This window comes from Serinus canaria, chromosome 3 (assembly GCF_022539315.1).
Source record: "Serinus canaria isolate serCan28SL12 chromosome 3, serCan2020, whole genome shotgun sequence".
NCBI lineage: Eukaryota > Metazoa > Chordata > Aves > Passeriformes > Fringillidae > Serinus > Serinus canaria.
The window spans coordinates 111,696,568-111,711,770 of record NC_066316.1 but is presented as its reverse complement, the minus strand read 5'-3'; the positions used below and the strand labels follow the sequence as shown (position 1 = coordinate 111,711,770).

The 15,203-nt window shown below is 56.6% G+C and overlaps 1 protein-coding gene across 1 annotated transcript; it reads right to left on the bottom strand.

Annotated features, from left to right (window-relative positions):
- Positions 1-212: 212 nt before the first annotated feature.
- On the bottom strand, positions 213-8,610 carry PNOC (prepronociceptin). Its single transcript, XM_050971908.1, has 2 exons — positions 8,475-8,610; positions 213-590 (listed from the first exon to the last, which is right to left on the bottom strand). Exons 1-2 carry the CDS (start codon positions 8,595-8,597, stop codon positions 213-215), a joined length of 501 nt encoding a protein of 166 aa, XP_050827865.1. The 5' UTR covers positions 8,598-8,610.
- Between the last annotated feature and the right edge of the window lie 6,593 nt (positions 8,611-15,203).

Sequence of the window (15,203 nt, the reverse complement as noted above, 5' to 3'; positions counted from 1 at the left end):
GCCCCAAGGTGCCCCAAAGGTGACCCCAAGGCGCCCCCAAGCTGCCCCCAGGTGTCCCCGTGTCCCTCCCCGCGTGTCCCGCGTCCCCCCCGCGGCCGGCGCTGGCGTTTCCGAGCCACGTTTCCGAATGGGATTGTTCTCTTGGTGATGGCCCCCTTGTAGGATGGCACCCATGGGATGTGGCGGGCGGGGTGTGGAGGGTTGGATCCCGCTTAGATCTCGTTGGTGTCGCCGGCGCCGCCGCCGCGGCCGTACTCACTGGAGCGCGGCGCCATGCCCAGGTACTGCTTCAGGAACTCGCTAAACCTCTTCTGGTTGTTCCACTTCCGCGCCGACTTGCGCACCCCGATGAAGCCCCCGTACCTCTTCTGCACCCCTTTGGCCGCCCGGCCCGCTCCCGGCCGCCGGGAAATGTCCTCCTGCTCCTCCTCCTCCTCCTCCTCGTCCTCCTGGCGGCGAGGCGATCCGCCCGAGGGCCAGGGCCGGCCGGAGAGGCGGCGGGGCCGCGGTGCCGCTCGGGCGGCGGCGGCGGCGCACAGCTCCCAGGTGGCGCGGGGCACGGCTTGGCCTTCGCACTCCAGGATGCAGATCTGCAAGAAAGGTGGGAGAAGGTCAGGGGGTGTTCCCAGGGGGTGGGAGGGGTCGGAGAGAAGGGTGGAGTCCCCGTGAGGCCAGCATCCATCCCGATGTCCATCCTGGCATCCATCCTGACAGCCATCCTGACACTCGTCCCGACATCCATCCCGACACTCATCCTGGCATCCATCCCAACACCCATCCCAACGTCCATCCCGATGTCCATCCTGGCATCCAACCTGACACCAACACCTGTCCTGACACCCATCCCAGCATCCATCCCAACATCCATCCCTGACACCCGTCCTGGCATCCATCCTGACATCCATCCCAGCATCCATCCCAACATCCATCCCAACATCCATCCCAACATCCAACCTGACACCAACACCCAACACCAACACCTGTCTTGACACCCATCCCAACATCCATCCCAACATCCATCCCAACATCCATCCCGACACCCATCCTGATGTCCATCCTGACACCCATCCCGGCATCCAACCTGACATTCATCCTGACATCCATCCTGACGTCCATCCCGACACCCAACCTGACACCAACACTCATCCCAACACCAACACCTGTCTCGACACTGACACCCATCCCAGCACCAATCCCAATACCAACACTCGTCCCAAAACCCATCCCAACATGGACACCCATCCCAACACTGATACCCATCCCGAACCCCAACCCAACACCGACATCCAACCCAACACCCAACCCAACACCAACACCCATCCCATTGGAAGCTCCCACAGGAAGGTGCCGGCAGCCCCTCAGAGCATCCCCAGCCTCATCCCTCCTGGGAGGTGCCTCCTGCCCCAGCCCCGTGCTGTCCCCAGAGAGGGGTGGAAGTTGCTGGAGATGCTCTCCAAGCTCTGCCAGCCACGCCCCACGCTGTCCCCAGAGGGGTGGAAGGTGCTGGAGTTGCTCTCTGAGCTCTCCCAGGTACACTCCACGCTCTCCCCAGAGTGGTGGAAGGTACTGGAGATGCCTGGCAGAGCTCCCTGAGCACCCCCAGCCCCACGCTGTCCCCAGAGGGGTGGGAGATGTTGGAGATGCTCTCTGAGCTCCCCCAGGCACATGCCATGCTGTCCACAGAGGGGTGGAAGGTGCTGGAGATGCTCTCTGAGCTCCCCCAGCCCCACACTGTCCCCAGAAGGATGGAAGGTACTGGAGATGCCCAGCAAAACTCTCAGAGCTCCTCCAGGCATGCCCCTCGCTGTCTCCATAGGGGTGGGAGGTGCTGGAGATGCTCTCCAAGCTCCTCCAGGCACACTCCACACTGTCCCATGGAATTCCAAAGCTCTGCTCTGCCATTCCGAGCTCTGTGGGGTCCCACGGCCCAGAAATCACTGACTCAGGATGATGGAGGTGGGACAGGGTGGGATGGAGGTGAGAGGGGGTGGACGTGGGAAAGGAGGATGGAGGTGGGAAGGAATGGTGGAGGTGGGACAGGATGGAAGTTGGATGGGACAGTGGAGGCGGGCAGGGATGAAAGTGGGATGGGATGAAGGTGGGTTGGGATGGAGGTGCGAAGGGATGGGATTGAGGTGGGACAGGATGGAGGTGGGATGGGACAGTGGAGGTGGGCAGGGATGGAGGTAGGACAGGATGGAGGTTTGATGGGACAATGGAGGTGGGAAGGGATGGAGGTAGGACAGGATGGAGGTTGGATGGGACGGTGGAGGTGGACAGGGATGGAGGTTGGACAGGATGGAGGTAGGAGAGGATGGAGGTTGGATGGGACAGTGGAGGTGGGCAGGGATGGAGGTAGGACAGGATGAAGGTTGGATGGGACGGTGGAGGTGGACAGGGATGGAGGTAGGAGAGGATGAAGGTTGGATGGGACGGTGGAGGTGGACAGGGATGGAGGTAGGACAGGATGGAGGTTGGATGGGACGGTGGAGGTGGACAGGGATGGCAGAGGTGTGCAGGGACCTCTGTCCCGTTCCCATGGCAGGTCCTGTAGCCAGGAGTTGTTCCTCCCCAGGGGCAGAACTTTGCTCTTCCCGAGTTTTCTCCAGCTGGGAACATTCCTCTGGATGGCAGCAGAAGCCTTTGGGGTCCCACCAGCCCTCCCAGCTCTGCAGCACTGCCGAGGTTCTCCTGCCCCGTTATCCTGAAGGAGTCCTGGTGCTCCGGGTTTGTCCATTCCAGGATTGTCCTCCAGGATGTCACCGGACACCGGGACGAAGGTCAGGCCCAGCCTCGGGGCTGGTCAGGCACCGCTGCTCCTCCATGAATCCACGCTGGCTGCTCCCGGTGACCTTCCCGTGCTCCACAGCTCCACGGGATGAAGATGGAAAAGCTCTAACACCTCTCCAGAGATTCACGGGAAGCTTCCCAGATCCTCCTCCATCCTTCCTCAAAGGCAGGGGCATCTCCAGCTCCCCCAGCCCCCGGGAACAGCCATTCCCACCACGTCCCTTCGTCACCGGTGTCCTTGGGCCACCACGGGTTCATCCCACCAGGGTTGGGCCTTGTCCCTTTCCAAGCCACACAGGACATGGAAAGCCCTTTTTTGGTGCCACCAAACCCACCATGGTTGGGTCTCATCCCTTTCCAAGCCACACAGGACATGCCAAGTCCTTTTTTGGTGCCACCAAACCCATCAAGGTTCTGTCTCGTCCCTTTCCAGGCCACACAGGACATTCCAAGTCCTTTTTTTGGTGCCACCAAACCCAGCATCCGGTGAAAACCATCCAGGAGAAAATCGTGGAAGAACCAAACTCGGTGAAGTCTGAAAGGAACCGTGGGAGGACGGCCCCGGAGGGAAGCGTTGTCCTCATCTCCATCCCGACGTCTCCATCACGGTGGGATCCTTCAAACTCTGATCCCCAGCTGGGTTCACCCCAGGTGGAGATTCCCGTCCTCTCCTCAAACCCTCAAATCCATTTTTGATCCTTTTTTCCCTCGCTCCATCCCGTTCCTCACAGCGCCTTTGTCCTTCCTGAGACTCTTCCACCCAAGAACAAATTTGGGATTTAGTGCTGGAAATGCCCCAAACCCTCCTTCTTTTGCCCCATAAACCCCAGGAATTCCCACAGGGTGGGACAACAGGGACCTGCTCACACCCAGGAGAGGTGAGGGACATCCAGGGGGTCTTGTGACCCCAAACCTCTGCAGAACCTCTGCAGAACCTCTCTCCACCATGGCCCCAAACCTCTACAGAACCTCTCTCCACCTCTGCAGAACCTCTCTCCACCTTGGCACCAAACCTCTGCAGAACCTCTCTCCACCTTGGCACCACCAGCTTGGTCCCACTGTGGTCACTCAGGGCTGGAGCTCCACCGGTTCTTCCCATCCTCTTCTGAGGGCTCATCCCAAAACCCCAAAAGATGGAGAATTGTCCCCAAACGAGGCTGTGGCTTTGGAGGATGGGGTCTTGTGGAGTCACCCCGCTCTGAGCCGAGGTCCTCTCCTGGAGGAGGTCCTCTCCTGGCATCTCCGAGGCTTTGGAAGGGTCTGTGCTGCTGCTGGAGGTGATGGATCCCATGGAGGTGACAGCTCCGAGGTCCTGGCATGGACATCCCAGCTCCTGGGCCACTGGGCTGAGGTGACAATTCTCCTGGAAGTGCTTCAGTCCCCAGCTTGGATTGGGTCAGAATCCTCGGTGAGCAGTGTCCAAAACCACCCGGGGAGGTTCTTCCCCATCTTTGGTGGCTTTGGTGGCCTTGGGGACCAGGACAGGGGTGATTCACCCCCATCTTGAGGAGCAGCTGGTCCCTGTCCTTCCCTGGCACTGGGAATTCCAGGGATCTCCTGCTCCACAGAGCTGGTGGGACTTCTTTGGATGTTGCTTAGAGAGCGGTGGAAGGTGGCACCAAATCCCACCACGAGGCTCCTTCCAGTCCAGAACTTCAGGAGATCCCAAATCCCACCAGGAGGCTCCTTCCAGCCCAGAACTTCAGGAGATCCCAAATCCCACCACAAGGCTCCTTCCAGCCCAAACTGAGCTCCAGGAGATCCCAAATCCCACCACGAGGCTCCTTCCAGTCCCAGGAGATCCCAAATCCCACCAGGAGGCTCCTTCCAGCCCAAACTGAGCTCCAGGAGATCCCAAATCCCACCACGAGGCTCCTTCCAGCCCAAACTGAGCTCCAGGAGATCCCAAATCCCACCACGAGGCTCCTTCCAGCACAAACTGAGCTCAGGAGATCCCAAATCCCACCAGGAGGCTCCTTCCAGCCCCAGGAGATCCCAAATCCCACCAGGAGGCTCCTTCCAGCCCAGAGCCTCAGGAGACCCCAGATCCCGGTTCCACCTGCTCTGGCTTTGGGATGGGACCTGCCACAGGGTCCATGGGCCACCAACCATCCCAGCCCCTCCCCTTGGAGCTCCAGGAGCAGCACCAGGCAGGACAAGGGGATCTCACGGAGCTTCTGGTGCCTTCAACATTCTGGGCCCTGAGCAGGCTGGTGGCACCCCAAAACTTGGTGGCAGTGACATGGCCTTGGTGGCACTGGGGTGGCTCCAGCATCTCCTGGAAGTCTCTGGTTTCTCCTGGGGTTTTTTTGGGAGAGGATTGAGGAGCTGGAGAACCCCGAAGTTCCGGTGTCCGGTCTGGGACGCCGATGGAGGTCTGGAGGAGCTGTGGGATCTCCAAGCTCCTCCCACCCCACCGGGGCTCCCAGCGGGACCTTGGAGGCTCCTCAGGGGTTTGGGGTGGGTGAGCAGTGGTGGGGCTGGAAGGTGGGGTCTTCATCCTGGTTTGGGATCTTCATCCTGGCTTGGGATCTTCATCCTGGCTTGGGATCTTCATCCTGGTTTGGGATCTTCACCCTGGTTTGGGATCTTCACTGTGGTTTGGGATCTTCATCCTGGTTTGAGGACATCCTGGTTTGGGATCTTCACCCTGCTTTGGGATCTTCATCCTGGTTTGGGATCTTCACCCTGGCTTGGGATCTTCATCCTGGTTTGGGATCTTCATCTTGGTTTGGGATCTTCACCCTGGTTTGGGATCTTCATCCTGGTTTGGGGACATCCTGGTTTGGGATCTTCACCCTGCTTTGGGATCTTCATCCTGGTTTGGGATCTTCATCCTGGTTTGGGATCGTCATCCTGGTTTGGGATCGTCATCCTGGTTTGGGATCTTCCTCCTGGCTTGGGATCTTCACCCTGTTTTGGGATCTTGACCCTGGTTTGGGATCTTCACCCTGCTTTGGGATCTTCACCCTGCTTTGGGATCTTCATCCTGGTTTGGGGACATCCTGGTTTGGGATCTTCACCCTGCTTTGGGATCTTCATCCTGGTTTGAGACCATCCTCATTTGGGATCTTCACCCTGGCTTGGGATCTTCACTCTGGTTTGGGATCTTCACCCTGGTTTGGGATCTTCATCCTGCTTTGGGATCGTCATCCTGGTTTGGGATCGTCATCCTGGTTTGGGATCTTCACCCTGGCTTGGGATCTTCATCCTGGTTTGGGATCTTCACCGTGGTGTGGGACCATCCTGGTTTGGGATCTTCACCCTGCTTTGGGATCTTCATCCTGGTTTGGGGATCTTCACCCTGGTTTGGGATCTTCACCCTGGTTTGGGATCTTCATCCTGGCTTGGGATCTTCACCATGGTGTGAGATCTTCATCCTGGTTTGGGATCTTCATCCTGGTTTGGGATCTTTACCTTCCCTCAGGACCATTCTGCTTTGGGATCTTCATCCTGCTTTGGGATCTTCACACTGATTTTGGATCTTCATCCTGCTTTGGGATCTTCACTGTGGTTTGGGATCTTCACCTTCCTGCAGGACCATCCTGATTACGGACTTCACCCTGGTTTGGGATCTTCACCATTGCTCAGGACCATCCTAATTTGGGGTCCTCATCCTGGTTTGGGATCCTCATCCACACTTGGGATCTTCATCCTGGATTTGGGATCTTCACCCTCCCTCGGGACCATCCAGGTTATGGATCTTCACCCTGCTTTGGGATCTTCACCTTCCCTTGGGACCATCCTGGTTTGGGATCTTCACCATGGTGTGGGATCTTCACCCGGCTTTGGGATCTTCACCCTGCTTTGGGATCTTCTCTCTGGTTTGGGATCTTCACCTTCCCTTGGGACCATCCAGGTTACGGATCTTTACCCTGATTTGGGATCCTCACCCTGATTTGGGATCTTCTCCTTCCCTCAGGACCATCCAGATTTGAGATCTTCATCCAGAGTTGGGATCTTCTCCTTCCCTCAGGACCATCCAAGTTTGGGATCTTCATCCAGAGTTGGGATCTTCTCCTTCCCTCAGGACCATCCAGGTTTGGGATCTTCATCCAGAGTTGGGATCTTCACCATTCCTCGGGACCATCCATGTTTGGGATCCTCACCCTGAGTTGGGGCCCCCTTCCACTTGGTGCCCGTTCAGGACCATCCTGGATGCCCTCAGTGCCTGGTTTGGGATCTTGGTCCTGGTTTGGGATCTTCACCTTCCCTCAGGACCATCCCGGTGCCCACCCAGGAGTGACAGTGACAATGACAGTGACAGTGACAATGACAGTGACAGTGACAATGACAGTGACAGCAGGTGGCACCTTCTCCTCAAACCCCAAACCCCCCAAATTCCCCGGCAGAGAGAAAAGCACTTCCAGACCCCCCAGGCATGGGGACAAGGGACAGCAGTGGTGGCACTCCTGATGTCCCCCAGACCCCCAGCATGGTGCCAGGTGACACCGGTGTCACTCCCGATGTCCCCCAGACCCTTCCAGAAGGAAAAGGCTCCCCAGACCCCCAGCATGGTGCCAGGTGACACTGGTGTCACTCCTGATGTCCCCCAGACCCCCGTGCAGGTGCCAAGGGGACAGTGGTGTCACTCCTGACGTCCCCCAGACCCCCAAGATGGTGCCAGGTGACATCGATGTCACTCCCAATGTCCCCCAGCCCCTGTCAGAAGGAAAAGGCTCTCAAGCCTCCCCAGGGGTGGTGACAAGGGACAGCGGTGTCACTCCTGATGTCCCCCAGACCCCGTGCATGGTGCATGGTGACACCGGTGTCACTCCCAATGTCCCCTAGACCTCAGACCCTGTGCATGGTGCTAGGGGACACTGGTGTCCCTCTCAATGTCCCCCAGCCCCTGTGAGAAGGAAAAGGCTCCCCAGGGGTGGTGACAAGGGGACAGAGGTGTCACTCACGAGGACGTCGAAGCGGTCGCGGTAGAGCTGGCGCTCGCAGTGCGCGCAGTCCCCGCGGCAGCGCTGTCACTGCCAATGTCCCCCAGCCCCCCGTGCAGGTGACACCGGTGTCACTGCCAATGTCCCCCAGACCCCCTGGATGGTGCCAGGTGACACCAGTGTCACTCCCGATGTCCCCCAGCCCCCCATGCAGGTGACAGTGGTGTCACTCCTGATGTCCCCCAGACCCCCGTGCAGGTGACACCGGTGTCACTGCCAATGTCCCCCAGACCCCCGTGCAGGTGACACCGGTGTCACTGCCAATGTCCCCCAGCCCCCCGTGCAGGTGACAGTGGTGTCACTCCCCATGTCCCCCAGACCCCATGCAGGTGACAAGGGACAGCGGTGTCACTCACGAGGACGTCGAAGCGGTCGCGGTAGAGCTGGCGCTCGCAGTGCGCGCAGTCCCCGCGGCAGCGCTGTCACTGCCAATGTCCCCCAGCCCCCCGTGCAGGTGACAGTGGTGTCACTCCCCATGTCCCCCAGACCCCATTCAGGTGACAGTGGTGTCACTCCCCATGTCCCCCAGACCCCATGCAGGTGACAGGGGACAGAGGTGTCACTCACGAGGATGTCGAAGCGGTCGCGGTAGAGCTGGCGCTCGCAGTGCGCGCAGTCCCCGCAGCAGCGCTGTCACTGCCAATGTCCCCCAGCCCCCCATGCAGGTGACACCGGTGTCACTGTTAATGTCCCCCAGACCCCATTCAGGTGACAAGGGACACGGGTGTCACTCACGAGGACGTCGAAGCGGTCGCGGTAGAGCTGGCGCTCGCAGTGCGCGCAGTCCCCCCGGCAGTCGCCGCGCGCGCGGGCGCAGAGCCACAGCAGCAGCAGCAGGTCCCAGAGCACGGCCCTCATGGTGCCACCGCCGCGCCTGTGGGGACACGGCCCTTAGGGCTCTGGGGAACACCAAAAAAATCCCCCCAAAAAAATCCCCCAAAAGATCCCCCCAAAACACCTGGGAATCCCCAAAAAATCCCAAACAAAATCCTCCAAAAACACCCTGGAGTCCCCCAAAAACCCCAAACAAAATCCTCAGGAATGCCCCAAAAAATAAACAAAATCCCCAGGTATACCCCAAAAACCCCCAAAAAAATCTCCCCAAAACACCCGGGGATCGCCCAAAAATCCCAAACAAAATCCTCAGGAATGCCCCAAAAAAATCCCAAACAAAATCCCCCAAAAACACCCGGGGGTCCCCCAAAAATCCCAAACAAAATCCTCAGGAATGCCCCAGAAAATCCCAAACAAAATCCCCCAAAAACACCCGTGAATCCCCCAAAATCCCAAACAAATCCTCAAAAAAATCCCCCAAAAAACACCCGGGAATCCCCCAAAAATCCCAAACAAATCCCCCAAAAAATTCCCCCAGAACACCCAGGGGGTCCCCCCAAAATCCCAAACAAAATCCTCCAAAAACACCCGGGAGTCCCCCAAAAATCCCAAAGAGAATCCTCAGGAATGCCCCAAAATATTCCAAACAAAATCCCCCAAAAACACCTGGGAACCCCCAGAAAAATCAAAAAAAATCCCCCAAAACCACCCAGGGATCCCTCAAAAATACCCCAAAAAATCCCAGTAATCCCCCAAAAACCCCAAACAAAATCCCCCAAAAAATCCCAGGAATCCCCAGAAAAATCCCAAACAAAATCCCCAAAAAATCCTCCCCCATCACCTGGTAATCCCCTAGAAAAATCCCAAACAAAATCTCCCCAAAAAATCCCAGGAATCCCCAGAAAAAATCCCAAACAAAATTAAAAAAAAATCCCACGGAATCCCAAACAAAATCCCCCAAAAAATCCCTCTAAACCACCTGAGAATCCTCCAAAAAATCCCAAACAAATCCCAAAAAAGTCCCCCCAAAACAGCCGGGGATCTCCCAAAAATCCCAAACAAAATCCTCAGCAATGCCCCAAAAAATCCCAAAATCCCCCAAAACACCTGGGAGTCCCCCAAAAATCCCAAAAAAAATCCCCCAAAAAATCCTCCAAAAACACCCGGGGATCCCCCAAAAATCCCAAACAAATTCCCCCAAAAATTCCCCCAAAAATCCCGGGGATCCCACAAAAAATCCCAAACAAAATCCCCCAAAACACCCGGGAGTCTCCCCAAAAATCCTAAACAAATCCCAAAAAAAAATCCCCCAAAACCACCCGGGAATTCCCCCAAAAAATCCCAAACAAACATCCCAAAAAACACCCAGGAATCCCCCAAAAACATCCGGGGATCCCCCAAAAAATCCCCACAAAACGCCATGTAGGATCCCCAAAAATCCCAAAACCAAAATCCCCGGAATGGCCAAAAAAAAATCCCCCCAAACAGACCCGGGAAGTCCCCCAAAAATCCCAAACAAAATAAAAAAAAAAAACCCTCCAAAACCCCCAAGAATCCCCAAAAATCCCAAACAAATCCTGCACAGGGAGCGGAGCCAATCCCTGGGTCAAACCCCAAAAAAAACCCTATGAAACCCCACAAAATCCAAAAAAGACCCCGAAAAACCCCACAGAACCCTACAAACCCCCACAAAATTCCTGAAAAACCCCATTAAATCCCACAAAATCCAAGAAGAACCTTACAAAACCCTGTCAAATCCCACAAACCCCACAAAACACCCTAAATCCCACAAACCCCAAATGCCCCTGCAGGGAGAGGAGCTGATCCCAAAAGGCTCCAGGGTGTCCTGGGTCAAACCCCAAAAAAACCCTATGAAACCCCACAAACCCGTGCAAAACCCCACAAAATCCAAAAAAGACCCTGCAAAACCCCACAGAACCCTACAAACCCCACAAAATTCCTGAAAAACCCCATTAAAATCCCACAAAATCCAGGAAAAACCCCACAAAACACCCACAAACCCCTGTCAAATCCTACAAACCCCACAAAAACCCCACTAAATCCCACAAACCACTCAAACCCCAAACGGCCCCACAGGGAGAGGAGCCGATCCCAAAAGGCTCCGGGGTGTCCTGGGTCAAACCCCACAAAATCCCTGCCAAATCCCACAGAACCCCACTAAACCCCACAAAAGAAGAACCCCACAAAACTCCATGAAATCCCACAAAACCCCACGAAAAATCTCACAAATCCCTGTGAAATCCCCTAAACCCCAAACGGCCCCGTGGGGAGAGGAGCCGATCCCAAAAGGCTCCGGGGTGTGCCGGGTCAAACCCCACAAAAACCCCAAAAAAGCCCCATGTAACCCCGCAAAACTGTGCAAAACCCCACAAAATCCAAAAAAGACCCTGCAAAACCCCACTAAATCTCACTGAATCCCACAGAACCCTGCAGAACCCCACAAATTCCTGAAAAACCCCATGAAACCCCCCGAAACTCTACGAAACCCCACAAAAAAACCCCACAAAACTCTGGGAAACCCCATAAACCCTGAACGGCCCCACAGGGAGAGGAGCCGATCCCAAAAGGCTCCGGGGTGTCCTGGGTCAAACCCCACAAAAATCCCAAAAAAAAACCCCCAAAAACCCCACAAACCCCGAACGGCCCCGCGGGGAGAGGAGCCGATCCCAAAAGCCTCCGGGCTGTCCCTGTCCCCTGGGCTGTCCCTTTCCCTGTCCCTTTCCTTTCCCTGTCCCTCTGGGCTGTCCCTGTCCCATTCCCGGGCTGTCCCTGTCCCCTGGGCTGTCCCTGTCCCCTTCCCGGGCTGTCCCTGTCCCCTTGGGCTGTCCCTGTCCCTCTGGGCTGTCCCTGTCCCTCTGGGCTGTCCCTGTCCCATTGGGCTTTCCCTGTCCCTCTGGGCTTTCCCTGTCCCCTTCCCGGGCTGTCCCTGTCCCCTGGGCTGTCTCTGTCCCTCCGGGCTGTCCCTGTCCCTCCGGGCTGGCTCCGGGGACATTTGAGCCGGGACGTGGCAGCGCATTCCCAGCTGTTCCCGCACGGGGACAATTCCCAGTCCCTGCTCCGGGGTGGCTCTGGGGACGTGCCAGCCCTGTCCCTGTCCCTTTCCCTGTCCCTGTCCCTGTCCCGTGCCAGCCCTGTCCCTGCCCTGTCCCTGTCCCTGTCGCGCGAGGCTCCGGCAGGGATCGCTCGAGTCCCGCAGAATTCCCGGAGTGTCCCCGCTGGCTCGGCCAACAGCTTTAGGGGACAGTTCAGGGACAGGACAGAGGTGACAGAAATCGGGAGGTGGCACCGGGTACAGGGGACAATTCATGGATCAGAGAGAGGTGACAGAGAGGGACAACAGAGGGAGATGTGGCACCAGGGAAGGGGACAATTCAGGGACCAGAGAGAGGTGACAGAGATGGCGATGTGGCACTGGGTGTAGTGGACAATTCAGGGCCAGGCAGAGGTGACAGAGAGGGACAACAGAGGGAGATGTGACACCGGGGTTGGGAGACTATGAGGGGACCAGAGAGAGGTGACAGAGGGGACAGAGATGGGGATGAGGCACTGGGTTTAGGGGACAATTTAGGGACAAGAATGAGATGACAGAGAGGGACGGAAATGGGGACGTGGCACCGGGTTTAGGGACAATTCAGGGACCAGGCTGAGGGGACAGAGAGGTGACAGACTGGTGACAGAGATGGGGATGTGGCACTGGGCTTAGGGGACAATTCTGGGACCACAGAGAGGTGACAAGATGGGGGATGTGGCACCGGATTTAGGGGACAATTCAGGGACCAGAAAGAGGTGACAGAGAGGGACAACAGAGGGAGATGTGGCCCCAGGGTTGGGAGACCATGAGGGGACAAGAGAGAGGTGACAGAAGGGACAGAGATGGGGATGAGGCACCGGGTTTAGGGGACAATTCATGATCCAGGCAGAGGTGACACAGATGGGGACATGGCACTGGGTTTAGGAGACAATTTAGGGACAAGAATGAGATGACAGAGAGGGACGGAAATGGGGATGTGGCACCGGGTTTAGGGACAATTCAGGGACCAGGCTGAGGGGACAGAGAGGTGACAGACTGGTGACAGAGATGGGGTTGTGGCACCAGGGGAGGGGACAATTCAGGGGTGACACAGAGGTGACAGAGATGGGGATGTGGCACTGGGCTTAGGGGACAATTCTGGGACCACACAGAGGTGACAGAGAGGGACAACAGAGGGAGATGTGGCACCAGAGTTAGGAGACCATGAGGGGACCAGAGAGAGGTGACAGATGTGACAGAGAGGGGGATGTGGCACCGGGTTTAGGGGACAATTCATGGTCCAGGTAGAGGTGACAGAGAAGTGACACAGATGGGGACGTGGCACCAGGTTTAGGAGACGATTTGGGGACAAGACCGAGATGACAGAGAGGGACGGAAATGGGATGTGGCACTGGGTGTAGGGGACAATTCAGGGACCAGAGAGAGGTGACAGAAATGGGCATGTGACACTGGGTGTAGGGGACAATGAGGGGACCAGGCAGAGGGGACAGACAGGGACAGAGAGGGAACTGTGACACCGGATTTAGGGGACAATCCAGAGACCGGACAGAGGTGACAGAGGTGGGGATGTGACACCAGGGGAGGGGACAATTAGAGGACCAGACAGGTGACAGAGGTGGGGATGTGACACCAGGACCGGACAGGTGACAGAGGTGGGGATGTGACAGCAGGACTGGACAGGTGACAGAGGTGGGGATGTGACACCAGGGGATGTGACACCAGGACCGGACAGGTGACAGAGGTGGGGATGTGACACCAGGACCGGACAGAGGTGACAGAGGTGGGGATGTGACAGCAGGACTGGACAGGTGACAGAGGGGGGGATGTGACAGCAGGACTGGACAGGTGACAGAGGTGGGGATGTGACCCCCGCTTTAGGAGCTCCCAAATTTCCGCCCCATCCCGAGGCCACCCCCGCTCCGAGCCCCCCGCAGGGTCCCTGTCGGCCGTGACGGTCACCCTTTGTCCCCGGCGGGCGGTGACAGCGGTGCCAGCGGTGCCACGTCGCGGCTGTCACCCGCCGGAGGGTCCGGGGGACGCTGATAAGGAGCAGGAATTGAATCTGCGCCGCCTCGGGTGAGTCAGAGCTCCCGGGAGAGGCCAAAACCACCGGGACGCTGCCACCCCCCTGTCCCTGTCCCTGTGTCCCCAAGAGGCTCCAAGGGCGGGAGATCCCTGGGATCGGGATCGGGATCGGGGGGAATCCGGGAGCGGATCCCGCTCGGAGCAGCCCCCGCCCCCAAATCCAACCTGGACGCTTTTAGGGTTTTTTTGGGGTTTTTTTTTTTTGGGGTGCTGGTGACGTCTCCAAGCCCCTCCCGAGTTTCCCAGCCACAAATCCATTAAAAAAAAAAATCGCGTTTTTCCCCATTTTCCCCAATATTTCTTTTCCTTATTTTCCCCTCATTCTTCCCCATTTTCCCCGCATTTTTTTCCTTTTTTCCCCATTTTCCTCACATTTTTTCTTCCTTTCTTTCCCATTTCCCCACGTTTTTTTCTCCCTCTTTCCCATTTCCCCCCACATTTTTCCCCCTCCTCCTTTCCCTTTTCCCCCTCGTTTTTCCTCTCATTCTTTCCCATTTTCTCCACATTTTTTTTCCTCACTCTTTCCCCTCATTCTTTCCCATTTTCCCCTCTCATTCTTTCCCATTTTCCCCACGTTTTTTTTCCCTTTCTTTCCCTTTCCCCCCTCGTTTTTCCCCCCATTCTTTCCCATTTTCCCCACATTTTTTCCCTTTTTTCCCCTTTTCCCCCTCGTTTTCCTCTCATTCTTTCCCATTTTCTCCACATTTCTTTCTCACTCTTTCCCTTTTCCCCCACATTTCCCTCCCTATTCTTTCCCCAATTCCCCACTTTTTTCCTCCTCATTCTTTCCCTTATTTCCCCTCATTTTATTCCCCCCTATTCTCCCTTTCCCATTTTCCCCACATTTTTCCTTTCCCCTCCATTCCTTTCCCCATTTCCCTCATTTTTTTTTCCTTTCTTTCCCCATTTCCCCACTTTTCCCCCCCCTATTCTCTCCCATTTCCCCCCCTCATTTTTCCCCATTTCCCCTCATTTTTCCCCATTTTTTTCCCATTTTCCCCCTTTTTAAAACCACATTTTTCCCTCTGGGAAAGCCCAACCCGGGCCCTCATTCCCGAAGGATTCTCGGGCCGGTCCCACTCCCCTGCTGCCGTCACCGCCACCCCCTCTCCTCCTCCCTGCCCCAAAATCTCCCTTTTCCTCCCCAAAAAAACCCAACCCCATCCACCCCGAGGGTGAAATCCGCCGTTTGCTTTTTCCCACTCGGTTGGAATCACCCTCATTCATTTCCGCGGAGAACAATAAATAAAAAATAAAGAATAAATGAGTTGGGATCGGGGTTTTTTTGTCTTTTTTAAAGATGGAAATGCAGCTCGGGGCGGGTTTATCCATCAGGACCAGCGGGTTTTTCTGGGATGAGGTGGGAAAATCCATTGTGGGAGCAGCGGGAGAGGAGCGGGAAGGGGCAGCAGGTGCTGCCTCAGATGGGATTTTATCCGCTCCATTTGAGGCCATTCCCAGCCCCTCTTCCCGTGGGATTATCCCTCCTTCGG

Excerpts from the sequence above, each read along its gene's own strand:
- PNOC (XM_050971908.1), bottom strand. The coding sequence starts at position 8,597 with ATGAGGGCCGTGCTCTGGGACCTGCTGCTGCTGCTGTGGCTCTGCGCC. Across the intron at positions 591-8,474 it reads GCGACCGCTTCGACGTCCTC|ATCTGCATCCTGGAGTGCGA; the intron begins GTGAGTGACACC and ends CCTTTCTTGCAG.